This window comes from Scyliorhinus canicula, unplaced genomic scaffold, assembly GCF_902713615.1.
Source record: "Scyliorhinus canicula unplaced genomic scaffold, sScyCan1.1, whole genome shotgun sequence".
NCBI lineage: Eukaryota > Metazoa > Chordata > Chondrichthyes > Carcharhiniformes > Scyliorhinidae > Scyliorhinus > Scyliorhinus canicula.
The window spans coordinates 423209-435613 of NW_024055425.1; the positions used below are offsets into that span (position 1 = coordinate 423209).

A 12405-nucleotide genomic window follows, 5' to 3' on the forward strand; every position below is an offset into this window, starting at 1 on the left:
GAAACAATGTGCGTCAAGTATTTAAAAAAATTTCTAGCAAAAGTTCTTCCTTTTGAAATGTTCTTCGCCCTCCCCCCGTTTCATCCATCCTCACCTCTGACAACAAGTGTGTGGAGTTCATGGGGTTCCTTTGTCACTGACATTGAGGCAATCTGATCAGCTACCTCCGCTGCTTCCCTCCCTTCCACTAACCCACCAGACCAAACTGCGTCAAAAGTTCCTCCTCGTCTGAGCCCTGAACTCGGATCTTTCTCCAGTTTCTCTCCTATCTTCTATCTCCCTCTGAGCTTATATTGTCCATCAGACCCAACTTCTGTTCCCTTGACTCCATTCTCACAAAACAGTTGACCATCCAACTTCTCTGCGTTAGTTGATATGTTTACAGTTCTACATTTGGTTCTGCCCTCTCACTTTAATGCAACCCATCCTAAACAGAACACTTGACCCCACCATCTTTACAAATTTCCAAGACATCTCCAATCTCCCTTTCCTCTCCAAAGTCCTTTTACTTGGTGTTCTATCCCCAGCCCCTCCCAGACCCCAGTAGGTGACATCATCCAAAAGCACTGTGTTAGTTTTCACATGGACACTGACAACACCCAGCTCTACCTCACCCCCATCCCTCTCCATTCCTCCACTGTTACTAAATTATCAAACTGATTGTCCCACATCCAGTACTGGATGGGCAGAAACTTCCTCCAATTAAAATTGGGAAGACCAAAGTCATTATCTTCAGTCACCACCACAAATTCCCTTTCCTTTTTAAAAAATAAATTTAGAGTACCCAATTATTTTTTTTCCAATTATGGGGCAATTAAGCGTGGCCAATCCACCTAACCTGCACATATTTGGGTTGTGGGGATTAAACCCATGCAGACATGGGGACAATGTACAAACTCCACACGGACAGTGACCCAGGACCGGGATGCAAATTCCCTTTGCTAACTCCCGAGTCCATCCCTCTCCCTGGGAACTGTCTGAGGCTGAACCACACTCTGCACAATCTCCGGGTCAGATTTGACCCCAAGATGAGTTCTGACCCCATATCCACACCATCACTAATACCAGATATTTCAATCTCCATAATCTCACCTGTCTCCACCCCCCCCCCCCCCCCAACCCCAGCTCATCTGCTGATGAAACCTCATCCATGCCCCTGTTACCTTTAGACTTGATGACTCCTCTAATAATAATCTTTATTATTGTCACAGTAGGCTTACATTAACACTGCAATGAGGTTGTTGTGAAAACCCCCTAGTTGCCACACTCCAGCGCCTGTTCAGGTACAGGGGGAGAATTCAGAATGTCCAATTCACCCAACGAGCATGTCTTTCGGGACTTGTGGGAGGAAAGCGGAGCACTGTTCTAGATTCTCCTTGGCTGTGACCTCTGTTTGTCTCTGGCATTGTTCTAGATTCTCCTTGGCTGTGACCTCTGTTTAATCTTATTGACTTCTCACAACTGATTTCTACACTGGAGCTGGTTTGCCTAATTTCTTAATTACACATCGTAGTAAGATACTAAAACTAGGGGAGCACGGTGCTGCAGTGGGTTAGCCCTGTTGCCTCATGGTGCCACGGTCCCAGGTTCGATCCCGACCCTGGGTCACTGACCGTGTGGAGTTTGCACATTCGCCCCGTGTCTCACTCCCACAAACTAAAGGTGTGCAGGGCAGATGAATGTGTCGTGCTAAATTGCCTCTTAATTGGAACAAAAAGAATTGGGTACTTTAAATTTAAGAAAATTTGAAGGCTTCAGATTCCTGCGGTAATTTCCAACAGGGGCTCCCTTCATACGTTCTCAGTGATGCAGTGTTAATGTAAGCCGACTTGTCACACTAATATTGATTATTATTATTACCCATCCAGACAAGTGGAGAGTATTCCATTACACTCCTGATTTGTGTCTTGCAGATGGTGCACAGGCTTCAGGGAGTCAGGAGGTGAGTTACTCGCCTTTGATCTGCTCTTGTAGCCACAGTATTTATGGCTAGTCCAGTTTGGTTTCTGGTCAATGGCAACCCCTAGGATGTTGCCAGTGAGGGATTTAGTGATAGTAATGCTATTAAATGTCAAGGTTAGATCCTCTCTTGTTGGTGATGATCATAGTCTGGCACTTGTGAGAGACGAATGTTACTTACCACTTCTCAGTACAAGCTGCATTTGGCCATGGACTGCTTCAGTGACTGAGGAGTTGCAAATGGTGAACATTGTGCAGTCATCAGAGAGCATCCCCACTTCTGACCTTATCATGGGAGTACGGTCATTGATGAAGCATCAGCTGAAACTAGTTTGGCCTAGGACACTGTTTGAGCATGTCTGGGATTCATTCTTCAGTCAATTTCACGAAACATTTCTTCATGAGTTATTTTACATTTGACAAATCACATCTGCACATTCACACCGATATCCTCACGTGAGGCTGCAAGGGCTCCATCCAATGCAGACAATTTTATAGACTTTCAGGTGATCTCATATTAAAACGTATGTTTGTCGTATACATAAACAATTTGGAGGAAAATGTAGCCGGTCTGATTAGTAAGTTTGCGGATGACACCAAGGTTGGCGGAGTGGCAGATCATGTTGAGGATCGTCAGAAAATCCACCAGGACATAGATAGGGTGAAGACTTGGGCAGAGAAATAGCAAATGGAGTTTAACCCGGTCAAATGTGAGATAATGCATAGAGGGCAAATGTACTGTAAATGACAAAACTCTTAGGAATAAAGAAAGTCAGAGAGATCTGGGCGTGCAGGTCCACAGATCTTTGAAGGTGGCAACACAAGTGGGCAAGTTAGTCAAGAAAATATACGGAATGCTGACCTTCATTGGATGGGGCATCGAGTATAAAAACTGGCAAGTCATGCTCTAGTTAGCACTTGGAATATTGTGCACAATTCTGGTCGCCACACTACCAGAAGGATGTGGAGACTTTGGAGAGGGTGCATAGGAGGTTTACCAGGATGTTGCCTGGTCTGGAGGGTGTTAGCCATGTGAAGAGGCTGAATAGACACGGACTTTCATTAGAAAGACGGAGGTTGAGGGATGACCTGATCGAGGTCTACAAGATTACGAGGGGCATGGATAGAGTGGATGGACAGGCACTCTTTCTCAGTGTGGAGGGGTCAGCCACCAGGGGGCATAGGTTTAAGGTCCGTGGGGCAAAGTTTAGAGGACATGTGCGAGGCAGGTTTCTTGTGCAGTGGGTGGTGAGTGCCCAGAACGCATTGCAAGAAGAGGTGTGGAGGCAGATACATTAGCGGCGTTCAAAAGACATCATGACAAACACATGGATAGGATGGGTATAGAGGAATATGGCACAAGGAAGTGCTGAGGGATTTGGCCAAATTTGGTATGACCGGTACAGGCTTGGAGGGCCGAAGGGCCTGATCCTGTGCTGTATTGTTCTTTGTTCTAATTTCAACCAAGCAATCCACCAGTGTTTGTAAATAGTTTACTCAATTGTTTTAGTTTGAACAAGACTTTCAACGATTAGGAAGGACAGGAATTTCAGATGGTAAATTGAAATAAATTTATTTAAAATAAAGATACATATCAATACAGAATGAAAAGGGTAAACTGATGGATACAGAATGAAAAGGGGAAACTGATCGATACAGAAGGAAAAGGGGAAACTGATCGATACAGAAGGAAACGGGTAAACTGATTGATACAGAAGGGGAAACTGATCGAAACAAAAGGAACCGGGTAAACTGATCGATACAGAAGGAAACGGGTAAACTGATCGATACGGAAGGAAACGGGTAAACTGATTGATACAGAAGGGGAAACTGATCGAAACAAAAGGAACCGGGTAAACTGATCGATACAGAAGGAAACGGGTAAACTGATCGATACGGAAGGAAAAGGGGAAACTGATCGATACAGAAGGAAAAGGGTAAACTGATTGATTCAGAAGGAAAAGGGTAAACTGATTGATACAGAAGGAAAAGGGGAAACTGATTGATACAGAAGGAAAAGGGGAAACTGATTGATACAGAAGGAAAAGGGAAAACTGATCGAAACAAAAGGAACCGGGTAAACTGATCGATACAGAAGGAAACGGGTAAACTGATCGATACGAGGGCAACACGGTGGCCTAGTGGTTAGCACAGCTGCCTCACGGCGCTGAGGTCCCAGGTTCGATCCCGGCTCTGGGTCACTGTCCGTGTGGAGTTTGCACATTCTCCCCGTGTCTGCGTGGGTTTCGCCCCCACAACCCAAAAATGTGCAAAGTAGGTGGATTGGCCATGCTAAATTGCCCTTAATTGGAAAAAATAATTGGGTAATCTAAATTTTAAAAAAAAAAAACATCAATACGGAAGGAAAAGGGTAAACTGATCGAAACAGGAGGAAAAGGGTAAACTGATCGATACGGGAAGGAAAAGGGTAAACTGATCGATACAGAAGGAAAAGGGGAAACTGATCGATACGGAAGGAAAAGGGGAAACTGATCGATACAGAAGGAAAAGGGTAAACTGATCGATACAGAAGGAAAAGGGTAAACTGATCGATCCGGAAGGAAAAGGGTAAACTGATCGATACAGAAGGAAAAGGGGAAACTGATCGATACAGAAGGAAAAGGGTAAACTGATCGATCCGGAAGGAAAAGGGTAAACTGATCGATACAGAAGGAAAAGGGGAAACTGATCGATACAGAAGGAAAAGGGGAAACTGATCGATCTGGAAGGAAAAGGGGAAACTGATCGATATAAACAGACTTTTTCCATTTATCTTGGCTGATCAGGCTGTATAAACATAATCCCTCTTGTACCACTTCTTGACAACAATTATTTTTAAAATATAAATTTAGAGTACCCAATTCAATTTTTTTCCAATTAAGGGCCAATTTAGCGTGGCCAATCCACCTACCACGCACCTCTCTGGGTTGTGGGAGCGAAACGCATGCAAACGGGAGAGAAGGTGCAAACTTTACACGGACAGTGACCCAGAGCCGGGATCGAACCAAGGACCTCAGCGCCGTGAGGCTGCAATGTTAACCACTGCGCCAATATGCTGCCCTTTTGACAATTCTGATGGGAATCTTGCTTTGGGGATTCCAGTACTTGGCTGACAACAGACCTTCTCCTCGGGTTTTAAATCCTTAAGTAGCTCCTCCCTCAGTTTGAATCAACTGGTTAGAACTCAATGGTTGGTCAATTTCATTACTGAATCATTTTAATTGTTTTTTAACCATTTGGGTAAATGTCTCAGATCGAGATACAATGGGACTGTTTAATGTGTCCCTCCTATCTGATCCTGCACAAGTCTTCAATTCATTGTGTGACCTTCCATCTCAAAAAGGTTACCAAGAGCATGAAACCTCACTGCTAACCATCTTATCAAATCATACATTTCTTCTTACAGAAGCTGGAGTACAGAATTTAAAACAGGCTGACATTAGTTTCAGGTATAACCCAGTCTTTTAACACATACTACAAACTGATTATTAAATCTTCAATTAAAATCAATTGATGATCACTATTTGTTTCTGATTGGTGAGTAATGAATACACTTCATTGATTAATACAATTGGTTAATAGCTGGATACAAAATGCCCCATTCAGGTAAATATTAGTCTCAAAATGGCTTCCTCGATCTTGTTCGCTTATAAAATGGAACTTGTCTGAAAATAAATAATTTCTACTGAAATGTACTACCTTGTCCCACTTCTAGGTGTCTGTAAAGACTATTGTTCACCCCCCTGCATGATTCAATGGGTTAATGTATTCAAGAGAACAACCAAAGATGTGAGAACGGAAATAATTGTGAGTTAATGATGAGGGGTTATTGTTCAGTGGTTACATTCCCATCTCTGAGCCAGGAGGATGTGGGTTCAACTTCAGCTCCAGAAACCCAACCATAAAGCCCAGCTGGTATTCCGATGTTGTACTGAGGGAATACTGCACTGAACTGAGGGAATACTGCACCGTACTGAGGGAATACTGCACCGTACTGAGGGAATACTGCACCGTACTGAGGGAATGCAGCACCGTACTGAGGGAATGCAGCACCGTACTGAGGGAATGCAGCACCGTACTGAGGGAATGCAGCACCGTACTGAGGGAATGCAGCACCGTACTGAGGGAATACTGCACTGTACTGAGGGAATACTGCACTGTACTGAGGGAATACTGTACTGAGGGCAATACAGCACTACTGAGGGAATAAAGCGCTGTACTGAGGGAATACAGCACTGTACTAAGGGAGTACAGCAGTGTACTGAGGGAATACTGCACAGTACTGAGGGAATACTGCACTGTACTGAGGGAATACTGTACTGAGGGAATACTGCACAGTACTTAGGGGCAGCAGGGTAGCATGGTGGTTAGCATAAATGCTTCACAGCTCCAGGGTCCCAGGTTCGATTCCCGGCTGGGTCACTGTCTGTGTGGAGTCTGCACGTCCTCTCCCTGTGTGCGTGGGTTTCCTCCGGGTGCTCCGGTTTCCTCCCACAGTCCAAAGATGTGCGGGTTAGGTGGATTGGCCATGCTAAATTGCCCGTAGTGTCCTAATAAAAAAGTAAGGTTAAGGGGGGGGGTTGTTGGGTTACGGGTATAGGGTGGATACATGGGTTGAGTAGGGTGATCATGGCTCGGCACAACATTGAGGGCCGAAGGGCCTGTTCTGTGCTGTACTGTTCTATGTTCTATGAATACAGCTGTTCTTGAAAATACAGAAAAATGTGTCATTTGAAACATGGAAGTCTGGCAATATCTGGTTTGAGAGGGTACAGGGAAAGATCCCACAAAAGTTTCATAGCAGCTTCAAAGAGCAGGGTTGTAAAATGCAGATTCTTGCTCACAAGCAGGCTAATCAAACACAGTCTCATGTGGTAAGCTAAAACAATGGCTCACACCTTCATGGAATGTAACTATCTCAGGAAGCATCTGAAAAAGCATGGATGAGAGTTTCAATTGCATTAAGTGACGAATGTTTAAAACAGGCAAGTCTTTCAAGTCATAACCAAGTTAAATTTTAGCATGCAGCTAAAAGCAAAATTTCACACCTTAATTGAAATAAACTCTCTTAGTAAACAGCTGGAAAGGATGGAAGATACTCAGTCAAATTTGGTGTCAATTTTAAAGTGTAAAATTCTATGAACATCAAACAATTAAAAGAAAATTGGAGACGACCTGTCTACGAGAAACATCATGTAAGTCAAAATCAAAGGCAAAGTTATGAGCTGGGGACAATTGGAAAATTAAACGATTTGAAATCACAGAATTAAAAGTAACACCTATTGAAACCAAAGCATTGTTTAATCAGATCTGAGAGGAGACGATATGCCCAAAATGAATAATTAGTTGTAGTAAGATGTTTACATCAAAGATACTTTTAAACTATCAAAGTGAAACAAGCCCATTTACAATAAAGTCGTTAAAACTTAATAACTCTCAGAAAGAGAATATAAACCCAGGGAGCAGAAGCAGAACAGCAACAGACAGCACCAGCAACAGGAGAGAAGGGGAGGAGAACTCAGAGAGAGAGAGAGAGAGAGAGAGCTCGGTCATGGGAAAGACAAGGCAAGCAGCCGAGTTTAAACAGCTATACATCTAAGGAAGGCTAGAATTTAAACAGGAGTCAGAGTCAGCTTAGAGATAGCTAGCAGAGCCAGCTCTCACAGCTCGGTGCATGGGAAGAACAGGACACAGCAACCGAGTTCACCAGCGAATACAACTCAAGAAGACCAGATTTTAAGAAGATCGATTGCCAAGGTGGGCCTGAAGCAGCCAGAAGCAAGATCTTTTTTCCTTTCTGTAAAGAAAGTGTTTGCAGCTTTTAAAAGAAAAAATATAATAATAAAAATAACTTAACCTGAAAAAGTGGTTATTAGCTTACTTCACTTCCTTAATAACGCAGGACCCAGGACATCGATGCTATTAAGGGGTAAGTAGGTAAAATTCTTTGGTGAAGGTATGGGTTATACCGGGGGATAACTTGAAAAGATAGTTTGACCTGAATGGCACCCACAGAAGCCTGCACTGGAGTCAGGGAGTGAGAATCCCTGTTCACCATTTAGAATATCAACCTTTTTTTGGTATAGGGGGAATTCTAAGAATAGTGGTGAGTTTTAACTTCAAGCGCTGTACTGAGGGAGTACTGCACTGTATTGAGGGAGTACTGCAGTGTACTGAGGGATTACTGCACTGTACTGAGTGAATACTGCACCGTACTGAGAAGGAACTGCATTGTACTGAGGGAATACTGCACTGTACTGAGGGAATACTGTACTGAGGGCAATACAGCACTACTGAGGGAATAAAGCGCTGTACTGAGGGAATACAGCACTGTACTGAGGGAATACAGCACGGTACTGAGGGAATACAGCACGGTACTGAGGGAGTACAGCAGTGTACTGAGGGAGTACAGCACTGTACTGAGGGAATACTGCACTGTACTGAGGGAATCCAGCACTGCACTGATGGAATGCAGCACTGCACTGAGGGAATACAGCACTGTACTGAGGGAATACTGCACTGTACTGAGAGAATGCAGCACCGTACTGAGGGAATGCAGCACCGTACTGAGGGAATGCAGCACTGCACTGATGGAATGCAGCACCGTACTGAGGGAATACAGCACGGTACTGAGGGGATGCAGCACCGTACTGATGGAATGCAGCACCGTACTGAGGGAATACAGTACTGAGGGAATACAGCACTGTACTGAGGGAATACAGCACTGTACTGAGGGAATACAGCACTGTACTGAGGGAATACAGCACTGTACTGAGGGAATACAGCGCTGTACTGAGGGAATACTGCACTGTACTGAGGGAATGCAGCACTGTACTGAGGGAATACTGCACTGTACTGAGAGAATACAGCACTGTACTGAGAGAATACAGCACTGTACTGAGGGAATACAACACTGTCCTGAGGGAATACAGCGCTGTACTGAGGGAATACTGCACCGTCTTTCAGAGGAAACCTTTCAATCTCACCTCATCTGCTCTTGCAGCTGGACATAAAGGTTCTGCTGTTGATAGTTTGAAGGAGGAAGTTCTCTCGTGTGAACTGCTCACTATAAAGCCCTCGGTGATGAACACTGAACAGATAATCTGGTCATAATCACAGTTCTGTTTTGAACTCACTTTCTTGCTTCACAGATGCTGCCTGACCTGCTGAGTATTTCCAGCATCTTATTTGTGTTTGTTGGAGCCTGTTGTACACAATCTGGCTGCTGCATTTCCTACATTACAACAGTGACTACAATTCAAAAGAACCTCATTGTCTGTAAAGCACTTAGGGACATCCTGAAGTTGTGAGAGGCGCTATATAAATACAAGTCTTCCATTAACAAAAGAGAAAAGACCCAACAATGGAACAGTCGGTAACAGGACATCAATCATCTTAGAGAAATCAAATACTCCAAACACTGTGTTTAATGCAATTCATGTCCATTCTATTAATCCCTTTCAATGGGTTGGTGTTTAACATCAATGGAAATAAATCTCAGCTGTCAGAATGAACATGGCTCATACCTGGGTGTAGAAATCCAATCCCTGTAATAACATGTGAACTCTCTGGTTTGCCAGTCGAGCAATTGGATGAGCCAAGCGAGCGGATGTCTGGAGTGAATCCTCCATCACATGGCTGATGAACGGCTTCTACCCAGAATGGATTCGCTGGTGTTTCGTCAAATCGCTTCTGCTTTTAAAGCTCTTCTCACAGTCAGAACATTGAAATGGTCTTTCATCTGTGTGAACAAGTTTATGTGACCGAAGCTGCGATTTTGCAGTGAATCCCTTCCCACACTCAGCACAGGTAAAGGGTTTCTCCCCAGTGTGAACTCGCTGGTGATCCCGAAGACTAGATGCACGGGTATAACTCTTCCCACACTTCCCGCAAGTAAAGGGTTTCTCCCCAGTGTGAACTCGCTGGTGATCAAAAAGATTATATGAATTAGTGAAACTCTCCCCACACTCAGTGCAGGTGAATGCCTTCTCTTCAGTGTGAATACGTTGGTGTCTAAGAAGGAATGTTGATCTAATAAATCCCTTCCCACACACGGAGCAGACGAACGGCCTCTCACCAGTGTGGACAAGCTTGTGATGAGCAAGATGGGAAGAACAAGTGAATCTCTTCCCGCACTCAGAGCAGTGGAATGGTCTCTCCCCAGTGTGAACCCGTAGATGTTCGGTGAGGTTGGATGAAGACCGGAATCTTTTCCCACACTGGGAGCAAATGAACGGTTTTTCACCAGTGTGAACTCGCTGGTGTGACACCAGTCCAAATGAATCAGCAAATCCATTACCACACACACAGCAAATGAATGGTTTCTCCCCAGTGTGTCTACGTTGATGAATTTCCAGCGCTGATGGGATTCGGAATCCCTTCCCACAGTCCCCACATTTCCACCGTTTCACCATGGTGTCACCAGGTTAGACAATCAGTTGATCCTTGTCTACACGCAGAACACATATACGTTTTCTCCCCACTGTAAATGGTGCGATATTTTCTCAGGCTGGGTAATTGGTTAACGTTCTTTCCACAGTCAGTTCATTTGAACACTCTCACTCGGATGCGTGTCTCGGTGCTTTTCCAGTCACAATGATGTTTCAGATCCTTTCCGATGGAAAGAACAGACAAATATTTCTCCTTCCACATTCAAAGACTGGTGATATTCAACTCGTGTGAATGTGTTGAATCCTCTCCTTTCAATCCTCTGTAAAAGGAGTTGACTGTGTCAGTATTACTGTCAGTCCAGGATAAAAATTCAGAACAAATAATTCTAATTTTCATCTCTTGGTTCCCCAAATATGTTGCCCAATCAAAGTAAAAGAAGGCAAAATCCCAACAAAAACAAGGAACAGTTTTTACCTAAACCAGAATGTTGTTTTCAGTGTCTCAGAAGCACTCTACACCCTGATTTAACAACAGTTGTGGAAGATATCAAGTGAATTGGTGATCATGATCCAGCTCCAGGGCCACCTGAACATGGACAAGACCACAGAGAGGGTTCAGCAGCCAGAGGAAGCCCTACATTCTCCCCATTGGGCTCACCCATCTGGATCTACAAATTGATGTTTTAATCAAATCCAGGAACAGACCATCTACTCCGACCAGCCCAGACCCATATGTGCAGCAAAGCTAGGAATGTGGAGGTAAAGTAGCACTACACATTTCGGAGCAGCCCCTTCCAGTAACTATACAGGGACTGAAACCTCCCCATTAGCATCCCCACAGTGCAGGAAGCCATTCGGCACATCATGTCTACACTAACTCTCTAAAATAGCATCCTGCCAAGGCCCACTCCTCACCCTATCCCCATAACCCCACCAAACCTGCACATTGTTGCACTGTGGGAGGAAAGTGGAGGAAACCCACACAGACACGGGGAGAAAGTGCAATCTTCCCAGTGTGAACTCGCTGGTGTGCCAGCAGGAGTCACCTGATGAAGGAGCTATGCTCCGAAAGGCAGTGATTCCAAATGTTGGACTTTAACCTGGTGTTGTAAAACTTCTTACAATCTACACAAAGACAGTCATCCAAGCTCGGATTTGACCCTGGATGCTTGTTAGCGGTGCTAATCACGGTGCCAATAAACCGCTTGAAAAACCTGTCGCTCAGTTGAAAACCTGAAGTTCATTTAATATCCCCAGGCACTAGGACCCGATTGGGAACAGGAACCCTGAAAGTCCCACTCATTCCTTCTTACGTCACCCAGAAGCCAGCGCATGCGCTCTTCTCCTAACTGAACCATCATGGTGGATGTTCACCCGGGGCTGATCCCAGGCACAGGGCCCGGAGCCACACACTCTCCATCGCAGGGTCTTATTTAGGGTTTGCGAGCTTCACTCGGGAGTTGAGAAACTTTCCCCGTCCAGAGCTGGCTCCATCACTCCCCCTGGGATTCCATATCCTTACCAGTTTACTGCAGCCCATCTGCTGCACCACTTCCGGCTCTCTCCGACTCGGAATAGCAAGAACTACCCAGAATGCCCCGCGGCTGGCTGGCCCTGGACCATGCGCACACAGTGCCTGGGCAATGAGCGAGTTGGATAGAGCGGTTTCTGAACCGCGGGGGATTATGGGCGCTATTGCTATCATTCATCAGCTGCATTTCATCAGAGTTCATACCGCAGATCATACCTCAGCCTGGAATTCTGGTCCTTTCTTTCCACAGATGTCCAGCATTTGCTATTTATATTTTGATATTCTAACGTCTGTAGTGTTTTTGCTTTTCAAATTTTCATTTATACGATGTTGACGTCGCTGGTTCGGCCAGTATTTTTTTTCTTTTATAAATTTAGAGTACCCAATTTTTTTTTCCAATTAAGGGGCAATTTAGAGTGGCCAATCCAACTACCCTGCACACCTTTAGGTTGTGGGGGTGAAACCCACGCAGACACGGGGAGAATGTGCAAACTCCACACAGATCGTGACCCAAGGCCGGGATTC

General features: G+C 44.7%; 1 protein-coding gene across 1 annotated transcript; it reads right to left on the bottom strand.

Annotated features, from left to right (window-relative positions):
- Positions 1-9368: 9368 nt before the first annotated feature.
- On the bottom strand, positions 9369-11948 carry LOC119959303 (gastrula zinc finger protein XlCGF8.2DB-like). Its single transcript, XM_038787612.1, has 2 exons — positions 11872-11948; positions 9369-10669 (listed from the first exon to the last, which is right to left on the bottom strand). The coding sequence occupies exon 2, from the start codon at positions 10371-10373 to the stop codon at positions 9612-9614; it is 762 nt and encodes a 253-aa protein (XP_038643540.1). The 5' UTR covers positions 10374-10669; positions 11872-11948; the 3' UTR covers positions 9369-9611.
- Between the last annotated feature and the right edge of the window lie 457 nt (positions 11949-12405).

Coding starts and splice junctions, on each gene's coding strand:
- LOC119959303 (XM_038787612.1), bottom strand. CDS start 10,373: ATGGTGAAACGGTGGAAATGTGGGGACTGTGGGAAGGGATTCCGAATC.